This window comes from Bos indicus x Bos taurus, chromosome 13 (genome assembly GCF_003369695.1).
Source record: "Bos indicus x Bos taurus breed Angus x Brahman F1 hybrid chromosome 13, Bos_hybrid_MaternalHap_v2.0, whole genome shotgun sequence".
NCBI classification, from domain to species: Eukaryota; Metazoa; Chordata; class Mammalia; order Artiodactyla; family Bovidae; genus Bos; species Bos indicus x Bos taurus.
In genome coordinates, this window is record NC_040088.1 from 17,404,176 (window position 1) to 17,420,979 (window position 16,804).

General features: G+C 35.0%; 1 protein-coding gene across 1 annotated transcript in view; it reads left to right on the forward strand.

The window, feature by feature from the left end:
• Nucleotides 1-16,804, forward strand: part of RBL1 (RB transcriptional corepressor like 1) — a 60,434-nt gene that overhangs the window by 16,273 nt on the left and 27,357 nt on the right. The window contains exons 10-15 of the mRNA XM_027558600.1: nucleotides 3,798-3,910; nucleotides 4,096-4,199; nucleotides 8,135-8,272; nucleotides 10,044-10,208; nucleotides 12,114-12,246; nucleotides 16,532-16,798. Of these exons, the coding sequence (XP_027414401.1) occupies nucleotides 3,798-3,910; nucleotides 4,096-4,199; nucleotides 8,135-8,272; nucleotides 10,044-10,208; nucleotides 12,114-12,246; nucleotides 16,532-16,798 (920 nt within the window). The remainder of the gene's footprint in view (nucleotides 1-3,797; nucleotides 3,911-4,095; nucleotides 4,200-8,134; nucleotides 8,273-10,043; nucleotides 10,209-12,113; nucleotides 12,247-16,531; nucleotides 16,799-16,804) is intronic.

The following is a 16,804-nucleotide window of genomic DNA, read 5'->3' on the forward strand; positions in this document are numbered from 1 at the left end:
GGTATCCCTGACCTAGGTATAGTGAACCCTGGAATGGGGATATTTAACTAAATCTCAGAAGAGAAAGCAAAGCCCTGGTCTTCAACAAAAGCTGAACCTAGCACCATCTGTGTTGTACTCCCAGTCCCCAAACCTCAGTCTATAGAGAAGTGGACAGAACATTCATCCCCAGCTTCAACCACAGCTCAGAAGATAAACAGATGGCAGGGAAGGTAGGAAGACTCATAGCATCTGACCTACCCTCATAGTATTTGAATAAATAGATCTGGACCGAGCTGTGCATTTAGCATGAACGAGTTAAAAAGAAATGGCAAAGCAACTATGCAAACTTTTTAAAATCAGTACACTTATTTATTTGGCTGTGTTGGGACTTAGTTGCAGCATGTAGGATCTTGAGGCATTGCAGTACATGGACTCTCTAGTTGTGTGTGGGCTTATTAGTTGCTCCATGGCATATGGGATCTTAGTTCTCTGATTAGGGATCAAATACTGCAAGACAGATTCTAAATACTGGATCACCAGGGAAGCCTCTGTGCAAACATTTTAAAGCACAAGAGAAGGAAGGAAGAAAATGTGGAATGCAAAAGACAACCTGGAAATAAATAAATGGAAAGACATTTCGTGTCTATGGATTATAAGATTTAATATTGTTAAAATGTCCACATTGCCCAAAGCAATCTACAGAATCAGTACAATCCCTATCAAAACCCAATGACATTTCTTATAAAAATAGAAAAAAAAAACTAACATTCATAAGGAATTTTGAAGGACTTCTAATAGCCAAAATAATCTTGAGAAAAAAGCTGGAGAGCTCACACATCTTAATTTCAAAAACACATTATAAAGCTATAATAATGAAATCAGTATGATATTGTTATAAAGACAGACATGTAGACTAGACATGGAATAGACTAGCATCCCAAAATGCAGCTTCATGTATATCATCAACTGATCTTTGACAAGGGTGCCAAGACCACACTATAGGGAAAACTGGATATCCACATGCAGAAGAATGAAAAAAGACTCATTTACATATACATAAGTTACTTTAGATACCTATTATAGGTGGAATCATGTAGCATTTGTGTTTGGCTGGATTCAGTTAGTAGAACATCTTCAAGGTTCATCCATTTTGTAGTATATAATAGGATTTTAAGGCTGTATATATATATAGAAATATATATACAGCATTTCTCTATATATTTCTATATATAGAAATAATGGAATATTATCTATTATATATTATTTGCATAAATAATGGATATTTTGTATATATATATATGTGTATGTATATATACACACACACACAGTTTATCTATTCATTCATCAGTGGACCTGTAGGTTGTTTCCACATCTTGGCTGTTGTGAGTAATGCTGCAGTACACTTGGGTCTCTTTGAGATATCTCCATGGAAAAAAATGAAGATGGGATTTTGTCTTATGCTTTATACAGAAGTTGACTAAAAATGGATTAAAAACCTAAACATGAGACCTGAAACTATACAGCTAGAAGAAAAAATTGGTGAAAAGCTTTGCAACATTGAAATAGGCAGTTATTTCTTGGATATGACATCAAAAGTATAGGTAACAAGCAAAAATAGACAAATGGGACTACATCATACTTAAATATTTCTGTATAGCATTGGAAATAATAGGATGAACGGCAGCATACTGGAATGCTTGCTTGCTTCTGCATGCTGAATCATGTCTGACTCTTTGTGACACCAAGGACTATAGCCTGCTAGGCTCCTATGTCCATGGGATCATCCCGGCAAGAATAATGGAGTGGGTTGCCATTTGTTTTTCCAGGGAATCTTCCCAACTCAGGGATCCAACCCGTGTCTTCTGTGGCTCCTGCATTGACAGGCATATTCTTTACCACTGAGCCACCTGGGGAGCCTTACTCAATTAAAAAATAAAAGTGTTAGTTTCTTAGTCATGTCTGACTCTTTGCAGTCCTTTGGGCTGTAGCCCCCCCAGGCTCCTCTGTGAAAATCTCCAGGCAAGAATACCGGAGTGGGTTGCCATTTCCTTCTCTAGGGAGTCTGACCCAGGGATCAAACCCAGGTGTCCCACTTTAAGGGCAGATTCTTTACCATCTGAGCCACCAGGGAAGCCCTATACTAGAATAGGAGAAAATAATTGCAAGCTGTATATCAGAAAAGTTAGTAGCCAGCATATATAAAGAACTCCTACAACTCAAAAAAAAAAAAAGGCAAAAAACACTTCATTTTAAAAGAGGGCAAAAGACTTGACATTTCTCCAAAGAAGACATACAAATGGCCAAAAAGTATATGAAGAAAATTCTCAATGTTATTAATCATGAGATAAATGCAGATGAAAACCACAGTGAGATATCACCTCATAGCCATTAGAAAGACCACTATCAAAAAAACAGAAAATAACAAGTGTTGATGAGTATTAGAACTGGTGTTCTGTTGCTGGGATTGTAAGTGGTGTAGCTGGTATGGAAAATAATATGGAGATTTCACAAATAATTAAAAATAGAATTTTTATTACCTAGCAATCCCACTTTTGGGTATATTTTCAAAAGAGTTGAAAACAGGATCTCAAAGAGATATTTGCACACCCAAGTTCATTGCAGCATTACCTACAAGAGTTCTAGAGATCTACTGTAATGTGTACATAGCTAACAAAACGTACAGTTAAAAATTAAGAGGGTGAGTTTATTATTTGTTTTACCACATAATGAAATAAAAAAGACAGCCTAGTTTGAAGAAAATATAACTCAAGAAGCACAGCTTTGTATTAGAAGAACGCAATAAGAACAAAGTGTTTTTGCCACGTATGCTACCTGCCTTTCTACACATGATGCTGGTCCATTTGAATATGGGATTGAGAATTCTGAACCCTATGCTTGTTATTTGGCTTTGGGCAAGTCACAGTCTTTCTCATAAACTTGGATTTGTCATTTCTGAATTAATACCTGTATTCTGTGGTTGAATGATAGGAAGGTAACAGAGTTAATATAATAATATAAAAGTAACAGAGTTAATTGCTTCTCGCCAGATATCTTCCTTTTTGATGCTACATTTTTTTTTTAACTTGTTTTGATTTTGGTAAAAATTACATGCAATTCATTTTTACACCACAATATATACCTAAACACTGCCCCTTATCTAGTTTTTTAAATCAGGTTTATTGAAGTATAGCTCAATTGGTAAAGAATCCACCTGCAATGCAGGGGACCCCCGGTTTGATCCCTGGGTTGGGAAGATCCCCTGGAGAAGGGAAAGGCTACCCACTCCAGTATTCTGGCCTGGAGAATTCTATGGACTATAGTCCCTGGGGTCTCAAAGAGCAGACATGACCGAGCGATTTTCACTTCACTTTACTTGAAGTATAATTTATGTATGAGAGTCATCTTTTTTACTGTACAGTTGTATGAGATTTGACAAATGCATACAGTTGTATCATCACCATGATGATTAAGACATAGAAGAGTCCCTCCAAATTTATGCCCCTTTATATTCAGTCCCTACACCATCCCCAGCCTCTGGAAACTGTCCTTATAGTTTTGCCTTTCTAGAATTTCATATAAATAGAAGCATAATATAGAAGACATAGACTCCACTAATGTTGAAATTCTAAAACAGTATGCCAAATGGTTATATTTAAAGGCTGTAGACTAGTTTGAAATATCCTATGTTTATATATCCAGGTTTACAACTTAAAATAGGACTTTGGTCACTAAAATCCTGGCTAATTCTTGAAAGAAGACATGTTAGTAGTCTGGGGTTTTTTTCCTGGTTATTAGATTCCTTTTGTGTTTTATAGGTCTTGTATGCGTAATCCTATGGAAAATATTATGAAAATAGTGAAAGGAATAGGAGAGACTTTCTGCCAACACTATACTCAATCAACAGATGAACAGCCAGGATCTCACATAGGTAAGGAGACAAAACTGAAATTGATACAGCATTGAAAGTAGACTGTCCCAAGAAAAATAGAAATCCAAGTTTTTCCTTCCCTGTAGTTTTTAATATATCAGATTTAAGTTTATATAAATTTTGTTCTTTAGTTATTAACAGCTACATTTCATTTTAGCACGTTTTCTTTTTATTTGCCCTCATAGACTTTGCTGTAAACAGACTAAAGCTTGCAGAAATTTTGTATTATAAAATATTAGAGACTGTAATGGTGCAGGAAACACGAAGACTTCATGGAATGGACATGTCAGTAAGTAAATTCACTCTACCAGCCGCTGGCAAGTTCCATAAATCCTAAGCCTGGAAGCTGTGTGTTGAGAGGCTCTGTAGTTCATTGTAGGTGGTTCATGGTCAGCAGTTAATGGCACATTTAGCCATAATGACATATTAATTGGCCTTCATTGTCTTTGGCACACTCAGTACTAGCCACCTCTTGGCAGAAATGTGGAACATGTAAAATTTGTTTTTGGTACGCCATCATCATCTTTCCCCTTCAGGTCTGTTGTTTGTCTTTCATTCCTAGTTAACTAATGTTGAAACCCCCCCACCCCCTGCAACTATTAATCCAAGTGATAACTTAAATATGTGGCCATACCTCTCAGGGGTTTTTAAGGAATAAAATGTTAGCAGCTTTTTTTTTTAATTGCTCCATTTTCTTTGGACATTTGATGAAATTGGATCCCTCTCTCCAATAGCTCAGTAAAGAAATTTTTCTAAAAAGTTAATCCTAGCATGTGATCTTTGTTTCTTCCTCCTCCACTCTCTTGTCACTTTTGGAGCCTTCTGACCGTAATTTCCAGTAAGAGCAAGTTGATGTTTGGGGGTGCTGCTTTAACTGTTAAAATAAAATTTCTTTGTGTTTGCACCCTGGAAGCTTTCTTCTGTGTTGGTTCCCCATTTTTACTGGATTCCATGTTTTTATTTTTCACGATTTACTAATATTTGATGGAGCATAGGCTCCCATAATCTCCTAAGAAAGAAGTAAATTTTCAGCTTTTTATTTTGAAATAATTATAGATTCACAGAAAGTTGCAAAAGTAGTACAAAGGATCTCATGTATTCATTTGTCCCCAGTGGTTACATTTTATATAGTATGATACCAAAACCAGGAAGTTGGAACAATGTATGTCGCTCCCTTTACCATTGTATCACATGCGTAGATGAGGTAACCACCACCAAAATGAAGATACAAAATTGTTCTGTCATCATAAAGATCTCCCTCATGTTACTCCTTTTTAAGTGACACTTGCTTTCTTTAGCCACTAATTTGTTTTCCCTATCTATACTTTTATAATACTCTGTGAGTTCATTTCGTTTATATTTGTTGAGGTTTATTTTATGACACAGGAATGGTTTATCTTGGTGAATGTTCTGGGCTCTTAAAAAAAATGTGTGCTGTATTTGGGTGAAGTGTTCTGTAAATGTCAATTCTGTCTTTTTGGTTAATGGTATTGTTAAATTCTTCTATATCCTTGCTAATTCTTGGTCTAGTCCTGTCAGTTAGTGAGAGGAGATAAGGGTATTGAAGTTTCCAAATGAAACTAAATCTATCTATTTCTCCTTTCAGTTCTGTTAGATTTTTTTTTTTTAATTCATATATTTTGAAGCTTTGCTGTTTGATGCATAGACATTGAGGTTACTGTCTTCTTGGTGAATTAATCATTTTATTATGACAGAATATCCCTCTCTTGAGTCTGGTAATTGTCTTTGTTCTGAAGGCATCTGGCTGATGTTTATATATAGCCACTCCTGCTTTCTTTTGGTTAATGTTTGTATGATATAAGCATATGTAGTTTTATTGTGCTTCACTTTTTTGTGCTTCACAGATAGAGAGTTTTTAATAAAAGTTTGTGACAACACTGTGTCAAGCTTGTTGGTGCTGTTTTTCTAATAACATTTTCTCACTTCATTTCTCTGTGTCACATTTTGCTAATTCTTGCAGTATTGCAAACTTTTTCATTATTATTGTATTTATTATAGTGATATGTGATTAGTGATCTTTGATGTTTTATTGCAAAAAGATTACGATTCATTGAAGCCTCAGATGATAACATTTTTTAGTAATAAGTATTTGTAAATTTTTTTTAGACATGATGCTATTATACACTTAATAGACTATAGTATAGTGTAAACAGCTTTTATATGCATTGGGAAACCAAATAATTTGTGTGACTCACGTTACTGTGGTATTTGCTTTATTGCATATTTATTGCAGTGGTCTAGAACCTGGTATGCCTATATATATTTTTCTACTCTTTTACGTTCATTCTACCTGTATCATCCTTTGAAATTAGTTTCTTGTAGGCAGTGTATAGTTGAGTCACGTTGTTCTGTATACTATGTCAGGGTCTTTCTTTTAACAGATATTAGCTTGCATTTAATTGTTTCTATGTTAAGGGCATAAATCTACTATTTTATTTTTTGTTTTCTGTTTTGTTGTTTGTTTTCTTTTTCCTACCTTCCCATGGATTACTTTGAGCATTTTCAGAGTGTATACCTTTGTATTAAATTTTTTTTAGTGGTTACTCTAGGTATTACACTATACATACATAATTTCACAATCCACTGTTATAAACATTTTATTGACTTAAGTGTGGAAACCTTACCTTGCTTTAAATTTCTTTTTCAAAACTGCATGAATGTTTTATTTTAAACTCATACTTGATTAATAGTTGTCTGTATATAGGATTCTAGATTGACAATCATTTTCTTTTCTGATTTTGAAGGCATTGCTCCATTATCTTCTAGATCCCAGGATTGCTAATTAAAAGTCCAGGGGCATTTTAATTCTTTGTCTTAGTACGTGACCTGTTTTTACTTTCTGGAATCTCAATATGGGAGTCTTTCCTTGAATGTTGGATTATTCCTCAAATGTTAGGTTATACCCTTGTCTTTCAATTGGAGGAATTCCTCAAATGTCTACTTTTTGAATGAGTCACTAAAAATGAGACATTAATAAACCCTTATGTCGATAAAACAGTTTGGGTCAAAACTCTTGTGCACAAGAGTGAGAATAAAAGTCCAGAAGCCTCGAGTGATCATGTAGTATAGGGACCCTCAACTGTTGGTGTCTTTAAAACTTATCTGGAGTATTTTGACTTGTCTAGAGAAGTATCTGCTAATCTCTTGCCTGGCTATTGGTGTTATGGAGCAGAACACAGAAGGGAAAGTTGGTCTCAAATTCAGTCTGCAGGCTTTCACCTAAAACCACAGTCTCTTCTATACCTGGTGTTCTGAGCTCTGATTCTCTCTAGTTCAGTTTTTGTAGAGACTAATTCTCTAGACTAGAGGCCTATCATCTGATTCCTTAGAGTGGATGTTGTGTGGGAACCTGAAGAGTTCTATGTTAATACTGTGAACTTGCAGATCACCCATCCATGTCAGCCCCTGCCTAATAACCTCTACTTTCCATTCTGCCTGTGCCTTCAGTTGCTGTGTTTTTCTCAGGTTGTATGGAGCAAATTCACTTAAATGTCTCTAGTCAGGCCCTTATGTTTGACCATCCTGCTTTCTGCTGGGTAATTTGTCATTCTTTCATCCACCTTCAGTTTACATATACAGTTTGTGGTTATAGGTAACTCCTTGTTTTATCCTAGGTATTTTCTATTTCTTATTCTCTTTGTTGATTTGGAGTGGTATTTTTAAGAAGGATGGCAAAAATACTATTTATAAAACTGAAAACTTATGTTAAATTTTAAACTCAGTGGTAAAATAGGACTTTATCTTCTTAGTAAAATGTTTCTTTCTCTGAACTTCTAAAAAGTCTTAGCTGTGATATACTATACCTTTGATTTTAGTGTTTGATTAAAAAACACTGCCCTCATGTTGAGAAAACAGGTGACACAAAACTCATGTAAGTAAAGGAGCCAATTCTTATGTTTGTCTCTTTGTGGGAATATTAATTATTTTATTATTTGCTCCAGTTTCAAAGTAGATTTTTGTTTATGCCTCATTTACATTTAACATCTACCACTGACCAAGATTATATCTTACAAGAAAACTCTTTTATCAGTTTAAGAACTTGGAGTCTTATCTATATTAATCTAGTAGAATGGAATATGCTCTTAGATAAGTTATAATATGATTTATAACTTACGTAAGTTATTTTTTCTTGTTTCTGTAGTCCTCTTTATATAATGGCAGAGGCTAAAATCCTATTAAACTGTGGTCTTTCTCTTCCCCAAGGTTCTTTTAGAGCAGGATATATTTCATCACTCCTTGATGGCCTGTTGTTTGGAAATAGTGCTCTTTGCCTACAGCTCACCTCGTACTTTTCCCTGGATTATTGAGGTTCTTAATCTGCGACCGTTTTATTTTTATAAGGTGAGATGAGAACAAAGTTTTGTTAATGCTTTGCCTCACATAAACATTCTGTTTGTATTAGTGATGAAGAAGTGAACTGTAGTGATGTCTGGATAATATTTCCAGAAGTATTCTGAAAACATACTGCTTTTGGGGTGGAATCAAGGACAAAGAAGAGAGGGAGAGAGAATATCAGTAAACTAAGCCTATCTCACAGCTTCAGACATCACTGAATTGCAAGTATGGCCAGGAACTAAGTACTTAACTTTGAGTTTTCTGTATTATGAATGAAAAATCATAATCCTGTTAAATAGAGGCATGATGAAGAACAGAAATTCTTTTCTCCTAGGAGAAAGAAAAATCTAAAATTAATCACACTCCTTCCCCAAATTTGAGTTAATTTACTGTGGAGAAATCTTACTTCCCCTTTTTTTCTGCTGAAACCTTTTTCTTCCCTTTTTTTCTGCTGAAACCTTTTTCTTCTAAACCACAGAGGGCACAGCTACAGTAACACTTAATGTTACCTAATTTCTGAATTTAAGATTGATGCTATTATTATACTTGTTGGTGTGGTTTAGTTAATATTTTGTCACCTATGTTACTTTCAAACTTCTGATTATGGAGAAGTTAGTTTGGGACTTCCCTGATGGTCCAATCCAGTGGTTAAGACTGTGCTTCTACTGCAGGGGGCATGGGTCAAGGAACTAAGATCCTGCATGCTATGTGGTATAGATAGATAGATACAGATAGATAAGCAAGCAAGCCTAATGTTGTAGAAATGCAGACCACTGAAAAGCTTACCCATTTGAATTGCTGACTGTGGAATTTAACTTCTTTTTAGTTTTGTGGCGAAAATTGCTTTTCTATATTTAATGTTTATGTGAGTATTTCAGATTTTTCCATTAGGAAATATATGTAGTTTTATTTGAGGAAAAAGTTTAGTTTTTGCCCTCACCTAATAGAAATTCATTTTTATTTGTAACACCCTTTTTTTCATTCTAGAAGTTAAATACGTTAGTTTTTTAATCATAAATAATACTCCCTGAAGAAAAATGAAAAGTATATACAATTGTAAATATTAAAATCATACATTATAATCCTAATATAAATGATAATTGCTGTTAATATTTTTGTATATACGCTTTCAGAGTTTGCTCTAGATGTTTATTCTTATTGAAAGTTAGTTGCTCAGTCATGTCCGACTCTTTGCAACCCCATGGACTGTAGCTGCCAGGCTCCTCTGTCCACGGAATTCTCAGGCAAGAATACTGGAGTGGATTGCCATTTCCTTCTCCCGGGAATCTTCCCGACCCAGGGATCGAACCCAGGTCTCCCACATTGCAGGTGGATTCTTTACCGTGTAAGCCACCAGGGAAGCCCAAATATTCTTATTAAAATGTAACTATAGTGTATAAAGGCAAATTTCCTTTTATATATGTTATTCATGAGCTGTTGGGAAGAATAGTCTGAGAAAGGAAATCGAATTCAAAATAGCACTGGCTTGGAAACCCAAGACCTGACTTCTACTGTTGGACTATTGACCAGTTTTACCTATCATTGCTTCAGTTTTCCATATACAGAATAAAACATGAAAACCAGAAATGTATGTGAAAGTATTTTTAAGATCTTTAAAACTTCTTTATAAATTAAAATATATTAATAAGCCACAGAATTATGATTCAAAATGTTCTTGGTTCTGTCATTAATAAGACCAGAGCTAGCCATACATGTAAGCCTGGTCTAGAAGTGACTACTTGAGACCATATTACTTTCTCTGTTTTCTCTTCCCCAGGTTATTGAGGTGGTAATCCGCTCAGAGGAGGGACTTTCCAGAGACATGGTAAAACACCTGAACAGCATTGAAGAACAGATTTTGGAGAGTTTAGCATGGAGTCATGATTCTGCGCTGTGGGAGGCTCTCCAGGCTTCTGAAAACAGAGTTCCTACCTGTGAAGAAGTGAGTTAGGGCAAGGCTAATAATCCCATCATTTTATGAAATCTCTTTATTGAGACATGATCCCATACTGTATAGTTTACCTATAAGTATACAATTCAGTAATTTTTAGTATATTCATAGATATGTGAAATCATCACCACAGTCAATTTTGAAACATACCACCTCAACAAGAAAAACTTTAGGTATCACTTCCCTACCACCTGCACCCCTACAGCCACTCGCACCTGTCTTTTTCCTGACCCTAGGTAACCGGTAATCTACCTTCTATCTCTATTGATTTCCCTTTTCTGGACATTTCATGCAAATCATATAATATGTGGTCCTTTGTAACTGGCTTCTTTTATTAATATAGTGATTTTCAAGGTTCATCCATGTTGTTATATGTATCAGCACTTCATTCCTTTTTATGGCTTAATAATATTCCATTGCATGGAAATATGTGTATATACACACACACACTGTTTTGTTTATTCATTTATCAGTGGATGAACTGGTGGTGTTTCCACCTTTTGACTATGGATAATGCTGCTATGAACATTCATGAACAAGTATTTGTATGGACATGTTTTCATTTTTCTTGAGTATATGGCTAGGAGTAGAATGGCTGGTCATATACTAACTCTAAGTTTTTGAGGAACTGTCAAACTGTTTTCCAAAGTGGCTGCACCATTTAACATTCCCACCATCAGTATATAAAGATTCCAATATCTCCACATCCTCTCCAGTGCTTATTATCTGTCTTCTTGATTTCTAGCAATCTTAGTAGGCATGAAGTATTATCTCATTGTGGTTTTATTTGCATTCCCTGATGGCTAATGATGTTCAACATTGATTCAAGTGCTTATCAGCCATTTGTATATCGTCTTTGGAGAAATATATGTTCAGATCCTTTGCCCATTTTTTATTTGGGTTGTCTTTTTAATATTGAGTTATAGGAGTTCTTTACATATTTTAGATATACTCCTTTATCTATTATATGATTGGTAAAACCTTTCTGTGGGTTGTCTTTTTACTTTCCTGATGATGTCCTTTAAAAAACAAAAGATTTTAATTTTAATGATGTCCAATTTATTTATTCTTAGTTTTGGTATCAGAGCTAAGAAATAATTAATCTCATCATTTAAAATTTTTCAAATACAGAATTTCATAAAGAATTAAACATTTTTCATTAGTAGTATTTAGAATAAAAAGATCAAAAGCTTCTGCCTAATACACTCAAATTGCACATTGAACAGTTTGGTATCATGAGAAATTGAGTTTTCTCCCTCCATCTCTGTGTTATTTTTTGACTCCTGTCTACATCCTTCTTTGCTTTTTTGTGGCTACTTATACTTCAATTAACCATCTTGAATTTTTCCCTAATCTCAAACTACTAAAAGAACTATTTAAGACTAGGAAGAACTGAAAAGAAAATGATTTCTTAAATACTCTCTTCCATGCTTCTGTTGTCTTTACAGCAGACTGTGGTTAATTGGACAGTCTTCAGTATTCATCAATTTTTCTATTACAGGATCCATTGGGGAATGAAAAAAACTATGACCTTGAAGGAAAAGGATTTGAGTTGAAGCCATTTCTTTAATACCTAGTAGTAGTTTCTCCTTAGGCAAATTTCACATTTTGAGCCTCAATTTTCTCAGTCCCTAAGTGAAGAACAGTAGTGCCCACCTGATAGGTTTACTTCCAGTGGTCAGTAATCTTAAATGATATAAGGTTAAGTAAGATGAACTCTTTACATAACTTAATATTAACTATTGAGCATTTTATACAAGTTGGTATATTTTGTGACGAGAGAAAGAAAGGGAAATAAAACAGTAAAAAAGTTAAGACTTTTTTCTTACCCTTTCTGTTATGTTTTGATCAGTGGGTTTATCTGTATGTAAAGCAGAGGGGCTTTGTTTTCTTCAGGTTATATTCCCAAACAATTTTGAAACAGGAAGTGGAGGAAATGTACAGGGACATCTTCCCATGATGCCAATGTCTCCTCTGATGCATCCAAGGGTCAAAGAAGTTCGGACTGACAGTGGAAGTCTTCGAAAGGGTAGGTTGACCATTGGTAAAACAAAGGAAAAATAACAAAGACTTTTTTTGTTAGAGAAAATTTCAAGTTTTGCCCTAATATGTTATTAAGAAACCAATTTTTTTTATAAAGATTTGAAAGGGGAATAATGTTTATGCCAATACCCTTTGTGGCTATTTATATACTTTTTTATATTAAAGTAATAAGGTTTCCACTATGATTCTGAATATAATTATTTTTTTTAATTGCAATATCAGTTATTATAGAAATCATATTTTGGCCTTTTTATAAATACATGCAATTTTTCCTCAATGCTAATAGAAAACTACTTAAACTAAGTACTCATCTTTGCAAATGTGACAGAAGTTATATTCTTTCTCTATGTGTGACTTGATATAAAAACGCCTAAAGCAGAACAAAGAACTTGTTGGGATACTTAAGTTCATTTAATGAATTACTTATCTGTACTCTTAAAATAGTTATTTTGAGCCTTACTGTAGGAAAATTTTAGTGCATTCTTCTTTATTTTCTCTTGTGATGTACCAAACTGATGTGTGTATCTTCTGGACTATATAACTCTTTAAGTTTTAAAAATCAGTTGAACCCTTCTGACCACAGAATATCCCTGAAGAAACCTCAGATGAATAAATATTCAGGTTACTTAGTAAGGTAGCTCAAGAACCATTTCTGAACTATAATTGTGTGTGTGTGTGTGTGTGTATATCTTGCTTTGCATGTAGTGTAAGTTCACAAAAATATGCAAGCTGTGCATGCAAAACAGTCCTCATTAAACTATAGGAATAATCAGGACTGTTTTATGACCTTTAAAAAATTGTCAAAACTAAAAACTTCCTTGCTGTCAATTATTGGTATTTATCAAAGAAGTGAAAAAATAGTAAAAAAAAAAAAAAATACTTAATATATGGTTGGTTTAGTTGCTAAGTTGTGTCTGACTATTGAGACCCCATGGACTGTATCATGCCAGGCTCCTCTGTCCATGGGATTCTTCAGGCAAGAATACTGGAGTGGGTTGCCATTTCCTTCTCCAACTTAATATATACTATGATTAAAAACTTTGGAAACATTGAGAATGGAAGTGTTTTGTTTTTTAAAAACTTAATAATGATGCTTGCCACTTTCTTCGTATATAACTTGTGATACTGAGTGAGCTTTTTTCCTGTGCCTTGGTGAATTTTCATGTTCCTTTCACACTAAAGGAACAGCTTTCAACACTTTTATCCTTTGCTCTTTGAGTGTTGTGAGATTTTTTTTCCGAGTTCCTTTAAAGTGAAGTTTTTTGCCATTGTAACTTCCTGTTGGATGTCTTCATGCTGTTCATCATAACAACTTTGCATTTATATTAATAAGTCTCATCTTCACACAGTTATTCTGGCTGTATATCTAATCTCTTGAACAGCAGCAGTGTCAACATTCTTAGGGTCAGCTATTCTATAATTTCACTGACAATTTTAATTTCACTTTCAGCATTATTACTCTTCATTTCTTTGTTGCACTTTTTTTTTTTGACAGTTCCCTCTTTCATTTATTTTTGTAAAATGTGGATTTATCACTGGGAAACAAGGAGGCGAGGTAACTATATGCTTTATGCCCTACATGAGTTGAACAGCAGATTTGCCCTGACCCATGACTGACAGACTTTGAAAGAAGTGACAGGATTGGTCACCAATCATGATGCACATCTATTATTTACATAATGATTTGTGGGAAAAGTTTGTAGTTTATGCAATTACAGTTAATATACCATGGCAACAGAAATTTGAAATTTGAACCTTTTTGTTAAGGCTTTTGTTAATTTAACTATGTTGTGGTAACTGAAATTCATGTATACTTTAACTGTACAAAGCATGAACTTTGTGTGTAGCATATATGTATCTGACTATAATTTATATATTTATGTTATATGTGTGTGTGTTACCTGGAGAATTCCATGGACAGAGGAGCCTGGCAGGCTACACTCCATCGCTTTGCAAAGACTTGGACGTGACTGAATGACTGGCACTGTGTGTGTGCAGCCTAGCTAGAGATCTCAGAACTAAGATCATGAAGAATGGTCACTAAAATGATTTTCTCTCAATGGTGGGATTTTAAATGTTAACTTTTTCCTTATAGTTTTTGGTGTTGTTTGAATTTTTCAGTGAGCTTTTAAAACCTGAAATATAATTCACATACCATAAAATTCACCTTTTTAAAGTATGCAATTAACAGGTCTGTAGTAAATTCACAAGACTATACAACCATAGTTGTATATATGCCATTGTATACATGCCATCTAATTACAGAACATTTTTATCACTCCCAAAAGAATTCCTGTATCCAATAATCACACTTTATTTGCCCCTCTACCAAGACCCTGCAACTACTAATCTATGTCTCTATGGATTTGCCTATTGTAGACATTTCATATAAATGGAACTATATAATATGTGACCTTTGTGATTGGTTCTTTTTCAGGCATGTTTTCAGGTATATATATGTTGTAGCATGTGTCAGCACTTCCATTACTCTTTATGGCTAAATAATACTTGGGTCCAACTCTTTGTGACCCTGTGGACTATAGCCCTCCAGACTCCTCTGTCCATGGGATTATCCAGGCAAGAATACTGGAGTGGTTGCCATTTCCTTCTACAGGGGATATTCCTGACCCAGGAATCAAACCAGCCTCTCTATGTCTCCTTCATTGGCAGGCAGATTCTTTCAATACTGAGCCACCTAGGAAACCCTGAGCAAAGGTTTTTGAGCTTAATATGCATTACCCGAGAGGCAGGGTTCCCAGAGATGGGCCATTATGGATAATTTAAGCTTATAGGCAACATCCCTTTAGTGACTAACCTGCAATAAAGGTTCCTTCCTATTATATGGCAGTGGGATTTTGCAGTGAAGTGAGATTAAGTTCAACTCCTAGTACAACAGAGAAAGTAGGAACTTAACTGATGGACGTTTGGGTTATTTCTACCTGTTGGCTTTTATGAATAACACTGATGTGAGCATTCAGGTAATATATTATTTTTATAATTAGAAGAAAAAGTTATTTTCTTGTAGGGGTTCATGCAAGAGAGTCAAATAATAGAAAATCCTTAGAAAACAATAATATTGAGCCTTGACTGTAGTGGGGGAAAATACAGTTTATTAATTTGTATACTTACTAAATTTTTATTGAATGTCTACTGCAGCTTTTCCAATACTGTGCTAGGCAAAGAATCATTTCAAGGGGTTTGCTGCTAACTTGGTGGTTATAACATGCATTTTCCCCCTTGAAATGTCAGCTCTGAACATTCCTACTTAGCTTCAAGGACTACATCGGTTTTCTTAGAAATAAGACATAAAGGTAGACTTCTGTTAAGGGCAATGGGCTACAATAGAACTTCCCACTTGTTTGCTAAGGCTGAAAGTCAGAGCTGCTTTCATAACCCCCAGAATTAAGAAGAGATTTTTATTAAACCATAACTATTTCCCCAGTTACCTCAGAAATCCAGAGAGTTGTCAAATTATTACCAGAGGTGATTTTTCTACCTTATAAACATGTTTTGAAAATAGATGACATGGCTGTTACACACTAATGCCTCAAATTAAACAGTCATAACACTTCTGCTCATCTTCATCTTTTAGTGGGTTTGTAAAAGATGATTCTGTGTCTACTAAATCAGAAAGCCACAGCTACTGCCTTAAACTGTTTGAAGTGTAGATATGTGGGAAGAGAGAAAATTGTGAACCAAATCACTGATTTTTCCTTTTTATCAGGAGGGGACAGAAGTAAGTTGGACTACTTTTCTAATTTAACAGTCACTGTATTCTACCTCTCAGCTTCTACTTTCCCCATAATATTTTGGTTCTTTAACATAGGCAGAGGTTTAAGAAACTAGGGAGGTTAGCTATTGTAATTTTAAGATTTATTTCATTCTTCTCTCTCCCACTAGATTTGATATTGCATGAGGACAGAGGCTGTTATTTTAGCATAGTAACTCAGTATCTAGGGCTTCCCTGTTGGCTCAGTGTTAAAGAGACACTGAGTGTCTGTGCAGGAGACACAGAAAATGCGGGTTCAATCCCTGGGTCGGGAAGATCCCTGGAGGAGGGTATGGCAGTCCACCCCAGAAATCTTGCCAGGAGAATCCCATGGACAGTGGAGCCTGGCAGACTACAGTCCATAGGGTTGCAGAGAGTCAGACACGACTGAAGTGATTGAGCACAAGTATAGCACAACTCAGTATCTGTTGAACGAGTGAGTAAACCTGATTTTTTCTGTTTGAAATACAAGTCAAACTGTTAAAATTTTTCTCTTTATTAGATATGCAACCATTGTCTCCGATTTCTGTCCATGAACGCTACAGTTCTCCTACTGCTGGGAGTGCTAAGAGAAGACTTTTTGGGGAAGACCCCCCAAAGGAAATACTTATGGACAGGATCATTACAGAAGGAACAAAATTGAAAATTGCTCCTTCTTCAAGCATCACTGCTGAAAATATATCAATTTCACCCGGGCATAGTCTTCTGACAATGGCCACAGCCATAGTAGCAGGGACAACAGGACATAAAGTTACAATCCCATTGCATGGTAATA